Raw genomic sequence first — 14,412 nt, 5'->3', positions numbered from 1 at the left:
AATCATTGCAATAGTTTTACTCTACAGTTCTAATCAGGTAAAACATTGTACTCCTTTTCCTTAGAAGATACATTCCTTCATGCTTTGCTAATTCAGGAATAGTTTTTAAATTGAATTTTTGTCAGCTGCTGAACACTGGAAAACTGTAGTTACTGAACACATTTTTTTCTTAAGAGCACTTGACAGGCTGTATACTGTTAAAGCTCCTGATAGAGCATTGCATATTTCTTTTTGGAAAGAAAAGCTCAAAAGCCATATGGCACCACTAAAAACCTTCTTTAAATTCTTTTAGGGGCGCAATTTGGATATGGGCATTTGGGTAAATTGCCTACTGTTTTTCTCTAAAGATGGATATGAAGGAGTTAATAAGAATATTGAATTGAGTGAACTTCCTTTGCTGGAGAACTTAGAGTTGCGTACAGTTGTTTAGGATAAGCTGCCATGCTGGGCAAGTCAGCACCATGTTGAGTTTACGGTGGCATTTGTGCTGCTCAGATGTCCGTTAAGCATAAATGTATGCTTCTTACTCTTCTAGGCTTTTAGAGAAGAAATTGCTCCCATCAACTTGAAAGTTAAAACAGTGAATGATTTGTCCAGTCAGCTGTCTCCACTTGACCTTTATCCATCATTAAAGATGTCTCGTCAACTGGATGATCTTAATATGCGGTGGAAACTTTTACAGGTATTCTTCTGAATGTGTACAGTGGTGGGGGGGAAGGATGCTTCTCACTCTTCTGTTCTCTTAAAAGATGTATTATTACCATTTGTTCATTATTTCTGTCTTTAAGGTGTTACTTTAGTGGTACCAAAGCAACAAATGGAGCTATCTTTCCTTCTGTGGCTTGACCAAAAGCTTCTCCTTTAAAGCTGTCTCAGCAGTTTACTCACTCAGGAGACTGCATTAATCTCTGGAGACTAGTGGGAACTATTGCTGCATGCTTTTTTGTATGTCTTACAGCAGTATTTTTAGTGCATGAATCATTTTTACTGAAAACTGGTGTACATATTTCTGTTGTGTTTCCAGCTCCTGTGAAAGCTGTTTTATTTTGGTTTTGAATGTTCAGTTTCTGCAGGGAATTTCACTTCAAGTGACTTAAGTATTAGCAGAGCTATAACAAGATGTGAGCAATAGCACATTCAGCATTATACAACAGAAAAGGGTATGCCGTGAGAGAGATTCATATTGCTTAGTTATGATTATTGTATTTAAATGGTCTGAGAAAGGTAAATCAGTGTGCCTGATTACAGTTCAAATTCATGCACAGTTTCACAGTGAATGGTTTAATGAAGTTTCTTACATCAGTTAAAGTTCGTTTATCAATTTTTGCACTTTCTCACTCTTTTTTTTTGGTAGGAAATACTTATTGTGAGTCAGCTGCTATTTATTTCTTTACCTGGTTTCTAAGGGTGATATTAAATGTCTGAAAGAATTGGGGGAAGGATGGAGGATCTGTAACCCCTCTAGCTGAGGGTAGTGGGACTGAATTTTCAAAACCTGGGCATCAGCTTCTGGGCTAGTAGTTTCGAATCAGTTGCTCCTGAGAGGCAAAACTGTTAATGTGTCATATCAGTCCCTCCCTTTCCTAATGTAATTTGGTAGTGGGTTTTGGGGGGTTGGGGTTTTTTTTGTGTCCTCTCAAATTGAGCCAAACTGCTGCTGGGTGTGATAGTGGTTTCAATTAATAAACTGGGGGGTCATGTCAGCCAGTGAAGTGGTATCTTCCAAAATGGTTCCGTGCTGGAAAGACATCTGTGAGATCAATACAGTCAAACTGAGACCTGCTGACTATGGAGGTTTGGACAACGGAAGGGTTGGGAGGAGGTCAGAAACTTCAGCAGTCGGCTATAGTCATCATGAAACTACTGTTGTTCGTTATTGATCTGCAGTACTCGTACGAGAACACTGCAAGGTATGAGCATGACTTTCATCAAGCAAATGAAAGAAAAAACGTAGCCTTGAATAGCTGGATGTCAAATAAGCGCAAACAGATGACAAACAGACAACTTAAATTTATTTAACTAAAAATGAATGTAAACAAGTGGTTTTATTTTCATGGCCCTGGTGTTACAAAGTAAATGCAACATAAATTTTGTGTACGTGTGTTTATGTGTAGGTGTCTGTAGAGGATCGCCTTAAACAGTTACAGGAGGCACACCGAGATTTTGGGCCTGCATCACAGCACTTTCTTTCCAGTAAGTTCTTCAAATTAACAGATGCATGTGAAATATGACGGCTTTCTCGAACACTGACTGCTCTTCACTCCAGGTTTCCCTATGGTTTGAGGAACAGGAAGTTCCTCTTCCATGTTGTTATCTACCTCCCTGTTTTTGTAGGGGTGTGTCATCTTCATAACTCCGCTGGCATGCTTCCCTCAGGGATCACTGTAATACCTTGCTGAGTTATTGGTTGTGCCCCTGATTGCTTTATTCTTTCTCCTCTGTTTGCTGCAAGGTCTGACCTATGGCTGTTCCAGAATATTTATGTGTTCTAACCACATCTTCTCATCCCCTGCTACCTCTTCCTCAGTTTCTTTTTGCTCCCACACTTGCTGGGATGACACAAAGGAAGAGCTGCCTGGATTTTTTTTTATTAAAGGCTTCATGTCATACGTTCCTGGAAATTCAAATAAAGGGGTGGGGAAAGCAAACCTGCATCACCTCCTCTTCAGACCCATCCTTGCATCTTTTTCTATTTAGTGAAAATTTGAGAGATGTAAGCCTACAATCTCCCATATACTAAGAGGGCAAAAGCAGATGCTTTTGCTCCCTCATTCTCATTTGACTTACTCATTACAGATAGATAGGTTGTGATATCAAGATCCATGTTGATTTTCTGACATTCTAGCCTATCTGCCGTCATCAGAGCTCATGACACAAAGCGTTAACCCAATCAGCTCTCCGGTTTTTAACTGAGGGTTTCAATAATAAAGATAAAATTTTTGCAGGAGTTGAGAAGTGAACACAAAAATGAGCGGCTCCGTCCCAGAGAGTCTCAAGCACTGTATGTCACTGTATAGCTAAACAGCTAATATAATTTAAAACAATAAATAAATCTTGATTTCTTCTTAAGTTATGTGACAACCATGTTCTTATTTTAAATCGGCAACTAGTTTTTCAGTAAACATCGTGGTAAACAAGATGCAGTGTATTTAAAATATTACAGCTGTTATGCAAAATAACGATTCTTGGAACCACTTTGTCCTTTTTTTAAATTGACAGAACAAACAAACAACTTTAAAAGTATGTGATTTTTGTTTTGTTTTGTTTTTTTTTAAACTCTGTTAGAAGTATTGCATAATGTTGCCAGAGTGGTTTTCTAGCCCTTCCCATCTGAAATTGTAACCTTGACGTGGACAGTACACCTGTGTAATAATTTGCTAAAAAGAATATAGATAGAGTGGTATCTTTGGCACTGTTGAAAAACGCCAGATTAACTGTTTGGGAGAGTAGTCAGTCTAGCCTGTGTAATTAAAACGGACTAGGAAGCAATGTAGAGAAGATGCAGTTTCCCCTGCTCTAGCTGGTTTGAGAAGTTCCTGACTTCACTTCTGTGTCACTGTTAAGGTTGTTCATCTCTCCTCACCTGGACCAATGCAAATGTTCAGGTGACTGATGGGGGGGGGGGGAAGGAAAAAAAAAAAATCAGTGAAAGAGTCCACATGTAAAACAAGGAAGCCTGCGAGGCAAGGTTGGCTGCTTTTCTTTGCCTTGACCTGGATCATTTCCTTGATTTGGCTTACAGCATGCCACAACAAATAATTGCATTCACAAGACTGAGTGGTGAACTAGCTTTGTTGCTGGATAAAACATTCATAGAATTATGTCCAAAGAGACTATGCAGTGCCTTATCAGCATGCCTCAGCCTTGCTTAGGGCATCTTCTCCAGGCTTAAGGAGACATTCAGTTTACGTTACATACAAAAGTCAAGAAGGGAAAGTTTCCAGAACGGATGTTGGTAGGTACCTGCAAAGAGCTATAGCCAAGTACCACAGTCCTGCAAAACTAAATAATATGCAGTTACCCATTTAAATTATTTGTTAAAAACAATCAACCTCCTTCCCCACACAAACTACAGTAAAAACTTCTTAAAAAAAAAAAAAATTGTTTTAAGACCTTGAACTAGACAGAATCACAGACCTTAATACCTACAACTTTTATATAAAGTCAGTTAAATGAAACTCAGGGACAATAACTTCAAAAGGAAAGTAATAAAAAAATCGTTAAATCTGGAAAAATGAAGGTTTTATCCTGACAGGTTGAAATAGTGCATATTCTAAATCAAATTTTTCAAACCTTTTTAGCAGCCATTAATGACTTCTAACTGTGAGGAACAAGTAGAGCGGTAGTCTGAATAAAATAACCTCAAACTCCTAAAACCAAGATTGCGATATGTATGTCTCGTGCAAATCTTTATCTCCTAAGTTGCACTTCTGAATTAGAGGGGAGGTTTTTATCTGTGCTCATTTGACAGCAGCTATTTTAAATTTACCTCACTTACCTGTTACTCTTCCTCCAAATCCTAACAAGAGACCATAGCTTGCCATCATACCATTTTCAGCTAACTAGCTCCCACTTGTCATTTAATCAGTAATTTGTGCTAGCAAAACACCTTTTTCTACCTGTTCATCAGATTCATAGAATCGTAGAATAGCCCAGGTTGGAAGGGACCTCAAAAGATCGTCTGGCCCAACCTTTCATGGGAAATGGAGCCTAGATGAGATTATCTAGCACCCTGATTCCAGCCCCCTTAATGCAGTGATTTCACCTCTGCAGTCGCTAGTAACGTTTCTCTACTAAAAAGACACAGTGCAGCGTTTAATACTGCTGTTGGAGTTCTTGGAACATGAATTACATGGATTCACCCAGACATCGTTAAGAAAGTGCTTCAGAATATTTTTGAAGACTAGCAAACAATATGACATTGGCCCTTCCTAAAATGTCCTGCAGTAGGAGGCTGAGGTAAAGCAGTATTAGTTGGCCACTACAATCTATGATCCCTCTCTTTGCTGAGCTATTTTTCCCCTTCCATCAGTATTAAGCAGAATTTGATTGCTCTTTTATTCAGTGCTTTTGAGATGCAAAGTAAGCTCCTTGCAAGTTAGTTACTGATTGGTAAATTTTACACATCCCTAATACGGATAAAGATGAAGAATCCTTATAGTCTGTTATTCTTTGCAAAAAGATTGTTTTGCTGTCTCCTGCCTTTAGAAACAATAACTTGTTTTCTGTGTAATCCATTTATTTTCTAAGGCCCAAGATCCACTCCTCTCTGTTGTGTTTCTTGTATACTTTCTTAGAAGAATCCATGAACATCCACGGAGCGCTGACTCCGCATGTTCCCTAACAAATAGCCTAGGTCTTCAAGTGGCCTGCTCAAAGCATCTCCTGAGTGATGTCCAACCTTACTAATATCTGCAGGCCTGCTAGTGAGTGCCAGAATCGATAACTACTCTGTTCAGTTTTCATTGAGAAACTGATTTTAAAAAAAGAATGGGAATTTCATTTTTGCAGAGTTCCATGCAGCAGAGAACTGGCAAGGTTTTCAGAAAGATTGTTCCCAAATAAATAGAGTATGACTTGGTCCGTAATAATTAACAATTTAATTTATTATGTTGTTTAGTCCATATCTGTGTCAGTGCAGAGTATCTATAGTCTGTCATAGCACATAAATTGTACCTAGCAAACTGTGGCCAGATTTTTCTTCTTAGTTAGCTGACATAATTAGTGTAGTAGTACTGGAGCCACCATAGGTGCCAAATTGCAATAATGAAGAATGAAACTCTAAAGCTGATGGCCGCCTTCACCAATCTGGTTGATTTTTTTTTTTTTCTTTTTTCAGAGTTATGAATGTTTAAGGATTATTTTTTAGTTAACTACCTCTATTTGAGCATTTAGCCTTTACTATGTTTTTTCTTTACCAGGTAACTACCTACTTCTTTATTGCAAATGTTATTCTTTAAATAGTGATATGGGATTTTCTCTATTTTTTCCAGTGAATAATGTGGTTTACTTGGTTCCTGTAGTTTGCCAAGTATTCTTCCCAGTTAATCTGTCTTTCAGTACATAAATGTTTCTTAAATTATGAGCCATGAAGTTTTGTGTGGTCCAGGAGGGGGTCACGGCCATTAAACTGCTCAGGGACCAGCCGGCTGGGAGCAGGGCGAGACCTGCCTGCCTCTGCAGCAGCACCAGCCTGTGAGGGTGACCTGGCTGGTAAGTCTTTGCTGCCGCCGGAGGGGAAGAGGAGAGAGTTACTTTCAAATGGATTTTTTTTCCAAAGAGGGATAAGCTCTGAAGTGGGCCATGCTTGCAGAAAATTACATTAATTGAGAGTTTAATTACTTCAGATCCAATGTGGATCAAAGCTGTGTCTCATTTTACAGGTTTTTAAATAGGGGTGTTAGCACCTAAGAGTAGGCACTCTGTCTTGGAAGTGTTGGCGTATGTGTACAGTACAAATTTGTCCCATTGTGATGATCAGTTATTCCTACCTGTTCTTTCAATCTCTGCTTCTACAGTAAATCTAGTGAAGTGAGTTTTTTCTATGATAAAACCCTAATTAACCAGGCACTAGTCTAGTAATTACTGGTAGGACATATGCGTACCTATGGTTCTTCAGTAAATAGGTTCTTTTAAGTTGTGCACCAGCAGTCCTGTTGGCCTGAACACTTTTTCCCCTTTCATCTCCTGGGATCTTTAGATAAGCAGAGTTGTAGTGTCATGTATGACTTCGTGCCTTTTGCAACTCAGTGTCTAGAAGGTTTCTTGATGTTATGGATGATATCTGTTGATGTATCAGACTTGCATAAATTCTGCAAAGATTACCGCTGTTCAGCAAGGAGTGCAAAGACAGGGTTTAATGCCTTTTTTTGTTGGTCATACAGTGTTAATCAATATTAATTTGAGTTGCAAATAGGAGCTAAGGGTTGTAACTAATAAAAATAAGGTTAATGTGTCTCTTCTTTGTTCTGTTGCAGAGCATTAATTATAATAGTGGAAGCATTTATTTTCAAAGCTTAAACTGATAATAATTCTATGTAGGTAGGAAAACCAGTGTCTCCATTTTCCCTGGACAGATAGCTTGCTTGATCAGAATTTATTATCCTTCTTTGAAGTAGAATCACCACATTTGTTTTATTTCCAGCCTGGCATCAAATAGATACCTAGAATCATCTTGATAGATTGCTGTTGCTTTCTCTAGCTGATTTTCTAATTACTGAAAGTTGTCTGGGAAATTTTAATTGTTCCCATTTTATTTAACGGTTTTAATTGTAAAATAAAGAAATAAAATAAAGATAGTTGGGGTTTTTTTATTTGACAGGTGCTTTCTAATAATTACCTTCTCTTTATTTCCTCAGCCTCAGTACAGTTTCCATGGCAGAGATCTGTTTCACATAACAAAGTGCCCTATTATATCAAGTAAGTTTGCCTTGATTCTTTTTTCCTGAAGCATAACAGAGGGTCTTATCACCATAACCTGGCAGAAAAACATAGGTACTGAGTAGTAACTAGAAATGTTATCAAGAGTTTCTCTACATAGTGTTATGCTGCATATACTATATATTTTCATGTTTATTGCTTTGCATACTGTATAATTTAGAAATATGTAAAAAGAAACCAACGACAAACCCTAACTAAAAACCCCACTCAAATAGATGGGAAACAGCAGAGATGCTCCAGTGTAATACAGTATTAGTATTCAAACTATGCTTGTTCTTATATGTGTGGCTCACCCAGGGTATAAACTGTAGAGTAAAGGGAAAAAAGCTGAATACATAATGTATTTAAAAACGCAAAGTTTATAACCTATAGCAGAACGGTGGTGACTAATATCTATAGAGCCCATTCATCATTTTGTGAAAAATTCCTTCAGAAATAGACGTGTTGATTGTCCTTCTGTCATTTTCTTTTCTTTATGGAAGTTTTTTTAGTGCTTGATATTAATGTAAATGTAAAATTAATGTAAATATTGACAAAAATTGTACAAATACCTTGGTTACCAAGAGGAATGGTCGAGATATTTATTTTGAAAATAATCAGAAATACTAGGTTATGGAGGTATGGAGATTTTGATGTGTTCTACTCAGAACAATCCTTAACTTGGGTTTTCTCATTCCATCAACATTTATTTATGTAGTGTTTGCCAATACTTTAAAGGTCAAAGATTGCAGCTTTGAGAGAAGGATAGCTTTTTGTCAGAGAGGTAAACAAAACTTTAAGAAGGTACAGTGTATAGTAAGCCAGACCCAAAGTGGTTCATTTTAGGCTGAAGGAAATCTCTGTTAAAATATTATCAGTTTGAGTTTGGGAAAAAAGTAGGTTTTTTAAGTCTGTAGGATGACTATGAATTGGACCTGCAGATAATTCATTCTAAAAGATCATCAGTGAGGACTTTATACTACTGTATATTGCTCTGTTGTAAATCTGAGCGCCATGTTTTGTGTTTCAAACAATTTCAGTGCTTGTGAGAGCTTTGAAAAGCATGTAATGGTAAACCTATGTCCATCAAACCTATTGTCGTCATTCTTGAAGTGTGATGGTTGTTTTTAAACTGTGATATGAAGATTAATTTTTTTTAAAGGGTCTGGGTAGGTAACTAGAAAAAGGAAAAACCTACTGTAAAGATCCTTGAATTCTCTATAAAAGCATTTGCGCCTCTGCTGAGAAGTTTTGCAAGAAGCAACAGAAAGCTGTGACACGCTGGAGGAGAGGTTCCTCCCTCAGCCCTGAATGGGAGAGGAGAGGGCAGAGGTTGGATGTGGAGGCACACTGACTGCCCGGACTCGGGCAGCAGTGTAATTAAAATGCTCACACCTACAGCAGTAATTCAAAGAAAATGCTGAAGTATCAAACTACAGAGAGCCAGAGGAACACTACCCTGAAACAGTCTTTTTTTTCTTTTGGGTAGGTCCTTAGCGGGCATTGAAAGATGGCAATTCACAATCCTACTCTACCTGACCAGAGCTGGTAGCTGAAGTTGGGAGTGTTTACCAGGTGTGAGTTGGCCTGCAGAGGGGTCTGTGGGGCTCGCAGGTACATTCAGAGTTGGAGGATAGAGATAGGATGGATAGTCCTACCACCACAACAGATGGACAATCCTACCACCACAGACTAAAATTAAAGCTTCTGATCTGTGCTGAGCAAAGCAAAGATTTTTAACTTGAATATTTCATATGCATATCCTTTTTTCATACTTCATAATACATTTTTTGAGTTTCTGGGCATCTCCCTTGCCCCACCTCAGCCAGAGTTCAGTTTTTGAGAAATCTTTTTTTATCATGACTAGTTCAGAAGAAAGTCTTTCCAGTGTGTGCACTAGGTGCAATCCTGCAAGCACACAGCTTGGTGGCAAAGTATCCACTGAAACTGTGGGCTTGCTCTCATAATAGTGTGTTGGCTGCCTTGGAGCTAGATTGGGGAATGAAGCCAGTTGGGGCTGAGAAACCCCAGCATCTCAAAAATTGTTTTAATGGTCTTGCACAGGAAGTTTGATAAAGGGGCAGAAGTGTAGGGCAAGTTCTCTGAGGGTCGAGGTCTTTATAGAAGCAGAGACCACTGGTTTATTTTGAGGATAGCTTTAATGAAGTCAACAGAATTAACTACTTCATCTTAAAGAACACTTTTCCAGTAATCTCTCCTTACTTTCAATATGATACATGCTGCTGAAGCAATGTCTCGATTCTTGTGTCCTGAAAGAGAAGAATAATGTTACATGTAACCAGTAGGATTTATTTATTTTAAAAAGCTTGAGGAGGAATACTGAATTTCAGTAACTTCACTGTCTGACAAGCAGACTGACTTTGGCAGTTTCCTCCATTTCTTATTGCTTACTGATCTAAACTTCAGTGTTAGCAGGAGCTAGGTAAAACACAGAGTTGTGGAAAACAAAGCAGCAAAGAGCTGATTCTGAACTTTATTTGCTTTGGTATGATCAGGCTGGAGAGTACCCTTAGCTTTAAATATTCTTTTAAATTTTCGTCTATTCCCTAATTTCAGATACAGTTTAAAGAAGAGAGGAAAATGATGCTGACACAAAAACTTATTTGATTGGAGTGATTGAATGAGCTTTCATAATACAATTCAAGAGAACAGTCAACAGGATTTAATGGTGGTTGTTTATATAGACAGAAATTCTGGGAAAGAGGCAAAGATTAAGTTAATTTTCTTACTTTTTTTGTTTAATTGTATTAACCTCTTTGAGTAAGGTACCTTGGATGTAAAACACAGCATGAGAAGGAACAGTTATGATGAGTCTCAATAACTGTATCATTCGAGAGCAATTATATTTACTGTTTTTACAGCAAGACTTGTATGTTCAGAGAGAAAGTTTAAGGTATCAGTTCACTTTATGGAATAAGGAGGAAAAACAGCAGAAGAAGGAGAATAAAAGTATGATTCAATGATTGGTGGCTGAAAAATGAGAATTTTTTAAAATTAATTTTGAAAGGGAAATAAATGCTAATTGAAATCAGGCTACTTTAATTCTGAATAAGAACATACACTCTTCTTAGACAACCATAAATTCATACCTTTAGTTCATTTCAGTTGCTTTTTGTGAGTGTCCTTGAATGAGAAATGTAAAATATTCACAAGTGAAGATGATGATGTAGTTACTTCTGTTGAGTATTTAAAAAAAATACTGCACTCTTCACAGTTTTATTGCACGTGGAGAATCGAGTTTAAAAAAAAAAATTAGGGAACTGCAGCTGAGAAGGCAGGAGGGAGCACTTTAGGTAGCAATGAATCTGTAAGGACAATGTCAAAATGATGCAAGACGTCTGTATTTTCAGATGAGCAGCATTTATTCTGTTTGTTTCCTGATGCCAGAGGTAACTTGCACTTGTATGCATAGGGAGAAGTGTCTCAGAGAAAGAGGTCCTCAGTGTGCCAGCACACCGTGGTGGCTTTGGAGTGCAGTTTGTTCTCCCCACCCTATTTACTAACGGTTGGCATGTCCGGCCTTTCTGGGGTTGTAACGGAGGCATGTGAAAGATTAAAAAGCCAGTGTACAAACTCCTCTGCCCCATAAGTTCAGACTGAGGCAGTCTGGGTCTGAGGCATTTTGGAAAGGAGTGACTGTTCTGCTTGGCTGGAAGAAGGATTTATAATTCATTGAGCCCAAGTTTATCAAGGTGTGTGCGCCCTGGGCTGTGGCAGATGTTTGGTTGAACTGAACCTACACACATGATTTAGCCTGTCTCTTTTCTCCTCTTGAATTGTCTTACTATGTAAACTAAATTTGCCAAATGGCTTTGCTTTTGTTGATGTGATTTTATTTAGTCCTTTTTGCCTCCTGTTTCATTTTTTTTCTTAATGACAATTGATAGAAGTTTTGTATTTCTGTAGTCTCAGTCTTCTCTGCTGCAGCAGAATTCAATCAATGAAAACTTGATTCTGTAATATTTCAATGCTGTTAAAAAAAAAGCTTAGTCTTTCATACTTTATAAAAGAGAATGGGACTAATGAGCAGTATGGAGGGGGATACAGCACAGCAGGCACAATATTTACTAATCCATTTTTGGCAATAAAAGTGTGAAGTTTGGACAAAAGGTTTCGCAAACTTGCCATTGAATACGTATTTCATAGGTTGGTTTTCAAAGGTTTGAGATTTAATAAGGAGAGTTTTCTGCTGTTGTGCATTTATAACTATTTGAATCACACAAATAAGGCATGCTTGGCCTCTATAACAGAAAATGAAAAAAATAAAGCCTACATTACATAGCACTTCTATAAAAATATTCTAAAGAGAAGCAGAAGAATAAAGGAGACACTATGTATGATTGTTAAACATCTTTGAGGAATACACGATGAACTGAAAGGAATGTGCAGAAAACATAATTACCCTGGTATTTCTCACTGTTGTTCTTCTAACTGTAATTTAAGTGTTCTTCAGCTGTGTGCCTTTCAGTGCTATAAATTATTAGATATTTGTACTGTGCAGAAGAAATAAAAGAGTAATATAGAAAGGGTCACAATGAGTTTAATCTCATGCAGGGCATTACATAGGGAGAGCAATTTCTTGGTGTAATCGTTAAATTAATCAATATCAAACTCCATAGTCACCTGGTTACTTTTCTGTCATCCTGCAAAGAGGCTGGCATGACCAACATCTTAAACATCCCATTTTATCACCTCCTATTTCATGTTCAACTTTATGGGGGACAGGAATAAAATGCTTTCTACTTCTCCATTTTTTTCAAGACTCTTCAGGAAGTCTTTCCTGATGTTTGTTTTATGCCTGTATGGGGAAGAGCGGGAGTACTAATGGAACTGGGAAATTTAACTTTTTTCCTTATTCTAGCTATATCCATAACCCCATTCTTAGAAGTATTAAGAAGTTTTTCCCTTAGAAGGGAAAATAAAATATAATTTGCAGAAAGAGGTAATACAGGATTCCGTTTTTGAGACTTGCTTCAATTACCAGTTCTTGTGCTGGTCTTCATTTTCTATTAAAGAAATGCAGTAGTACGTTTTCTCTGGAGGGATTTCAAAATATCTGCATATAAATTGCTCCACCAACTTCTAATATACTTTACCCTTGCAATGCATTATGCCAACTCTTTTTCACCACAAAACAGTATTTTCTAATGGCTTAAAAAAAAGAAAACATACGGTACCTAGATAGAGCACCATGACATATTTATGAAGTGGGGATGATGTTATGCCATTTGAAATTTGGCAAGGGCAGCAAAGTCAGAGTTCTGAGTGCTGTTGATTCATTAGTGGTCAGTAAAGATCCTGATTTCAGTTAATGTTTTGTGCAAATGACTACAGGATCAGCAAGCTACTTAACATATGCCAGAGTACTGTTTCAGTGTCTGCTCAATGATTGCCAGTGATTATCAACACAGATGTAGGCCTTGTCTGTGCTAAGAAATGATAAAAAACCCACAAACCTGTCTCTAGTTTTCTTTCTTGTAGACAAAAAGCTAAAGAAGAACGAATTGAATTTTCTTTCACAATTCCATGGGCATCTTGAAACACCTGGAGATTTACAACTTACTCCATTCATTTCAACAGGACTGTTCTTTTATTTCTAGAGATCATAAGTTAAATGACATGCTAACTGTTTCTCAGGTCTTTATTTACAACCAGGAAGTGTTTTTTAACAAGGATTATCTTCGCCAATTATAATTAGAAAGCTGCCAGCAAACATAACAGATAAGAAACAGATTGTAAGGGTAGAAGTTTGTCATTTGAGCTTTAGAGCACTTCATTAATATGTAGTTTTTTAGAGTTGGAATATTTTATGGTTATAATGTTTATTTTTGGTTAGTAAAATTTACACAAATGCATTTAGACTTTTAAAATTACACTGTTTTGTCATATAATCTCTTCGTGGATGCATGTTTTGCTGCGTGGCTTATATTGCGTCAGTAAGTTTTGGCAGAAGACACCTGGGAGACTCTTACTCTGAATAACTCAGTCTTTTGATACTAACCAAAAAAAAACCACACAATGAATTCTCTTGTGGCTCAGCAAAGCACTTTTTATTCTTCCCTGACTGATCCGTGTGGGAAGATGTAACATGTTCACACTACTTGTGTTACTGTCCTGTAGACCAGCTCATTTCTGTCGTAGCAGAAATCCCTTCTCATGCTACCACTGTGCAGAATGAAATCTCGTAACTTCAGCTGCTGTAGACCTTGAAAAGTTCTTTTTATCCAGTGCCATCTACGTGCAAGATGAATAATGAGCCCAACTGTTGTTCACTTTCACTCAGAGTAAATATCACCTCACTCTACAAGTAGTTCTTCCTGAAGCTAGTAGAGTACTTGTGAGAGAAGGTGCTCCTTGGCACGAGTGTCACTGCGACCTGGGACAGAACTACCACGGTAGTTGTAACAGAGCGGGAAGACTCTATAGATTTGTCTGCTCTTGGTTAAATGCTTGTTTTGAGTCTTTTCAGAATTCAGTGAGATGACTAAAAATGATAAACTACTTATGTATTTTCACAAGTTATCATGTAAAATTCATTTTTTTTCCATCTAACTTCAGCATCATTCCAAATTTAGATTTCCGTTAGCTTCTCCACAGGCTTAGTTTTCCATCATTGGGGGTTACAGATTTTCTATAGAAGAATACAGAAAATGGCATTTCTTCACATTCTTAGCAGATAGTTGCTAGCAGGGCTGGATTTTCTGAAGACTTCCTGTTGTCTCTCTGTGGTGAAAACAATCCATCCAATTTTACCTAATTGCCTTCTGGGACTTACCAGAAGTTATGGCCTCCAGAGGAATCAAGTTGGAGCTCTCTTCATGGTGTAGTAAAATCATTTTGCCTGGAAAACTTCAGAAAATGACTGCAGCACTTCTATGAGTGAATTGCATACTGCTTTAGTTGCTTACCTTGTTTTAGCAGCTCTGGTAATTAGCAATTTAGCAATTTCTGGTCCTTTGCTCTAAGGATGAC

The 14,412-nt window shown here is 37.6% G+C and overlaps 1 protein-coding gene across 8 annotated transcripts in view; it reads left to right on the top strand.

Annotated features, from left to right (window-relative positions):
- The window catches only part of UTRN (utrophin), a 275,914-nt gene that overhangs the window by 191,757 nt on the left and 69,745 nt on the right, over positions 1 to 14,412 (top strand). For all 8 annotated transcript variants that reach the window (XM_075146239.1, XM_075146238.1, XM_075146237.1 and 5 more), the window contains 3 exons: positions 536 to 682; positions 2,115 to 2,193; positions 7,359 to 7,419. In XM_075146239.1, the coding sequence (XP_075002340.1) occupies positions 536 to 682; positions 2,115 to 2,193; positions 7,359 to 7,419 (287 nt within the window). The remainder of the gene's footprint in view (positions 1 to 535; positions 683 to 2,114; positions 2,194 to 7,358; positions 7,420 to 14,412) is intronic.

The sequence above is a fragment of the Calonectris borealis genome, chromosome 3 (genome assembly GCF_964195595.1).
Source record: "Calonectris borealis chromosome 3, bCalBor7.hap1.2, whole genome shotgun sequence".
NCBI lineage: Eukaryota > Metazoa > Chordata > Aves > Procellariiformes > Procellariidae > Calonectris > Calonectris borealis.
This window is presented reverse-complemented; position numbering and strand designations above follow the sequence as displayed.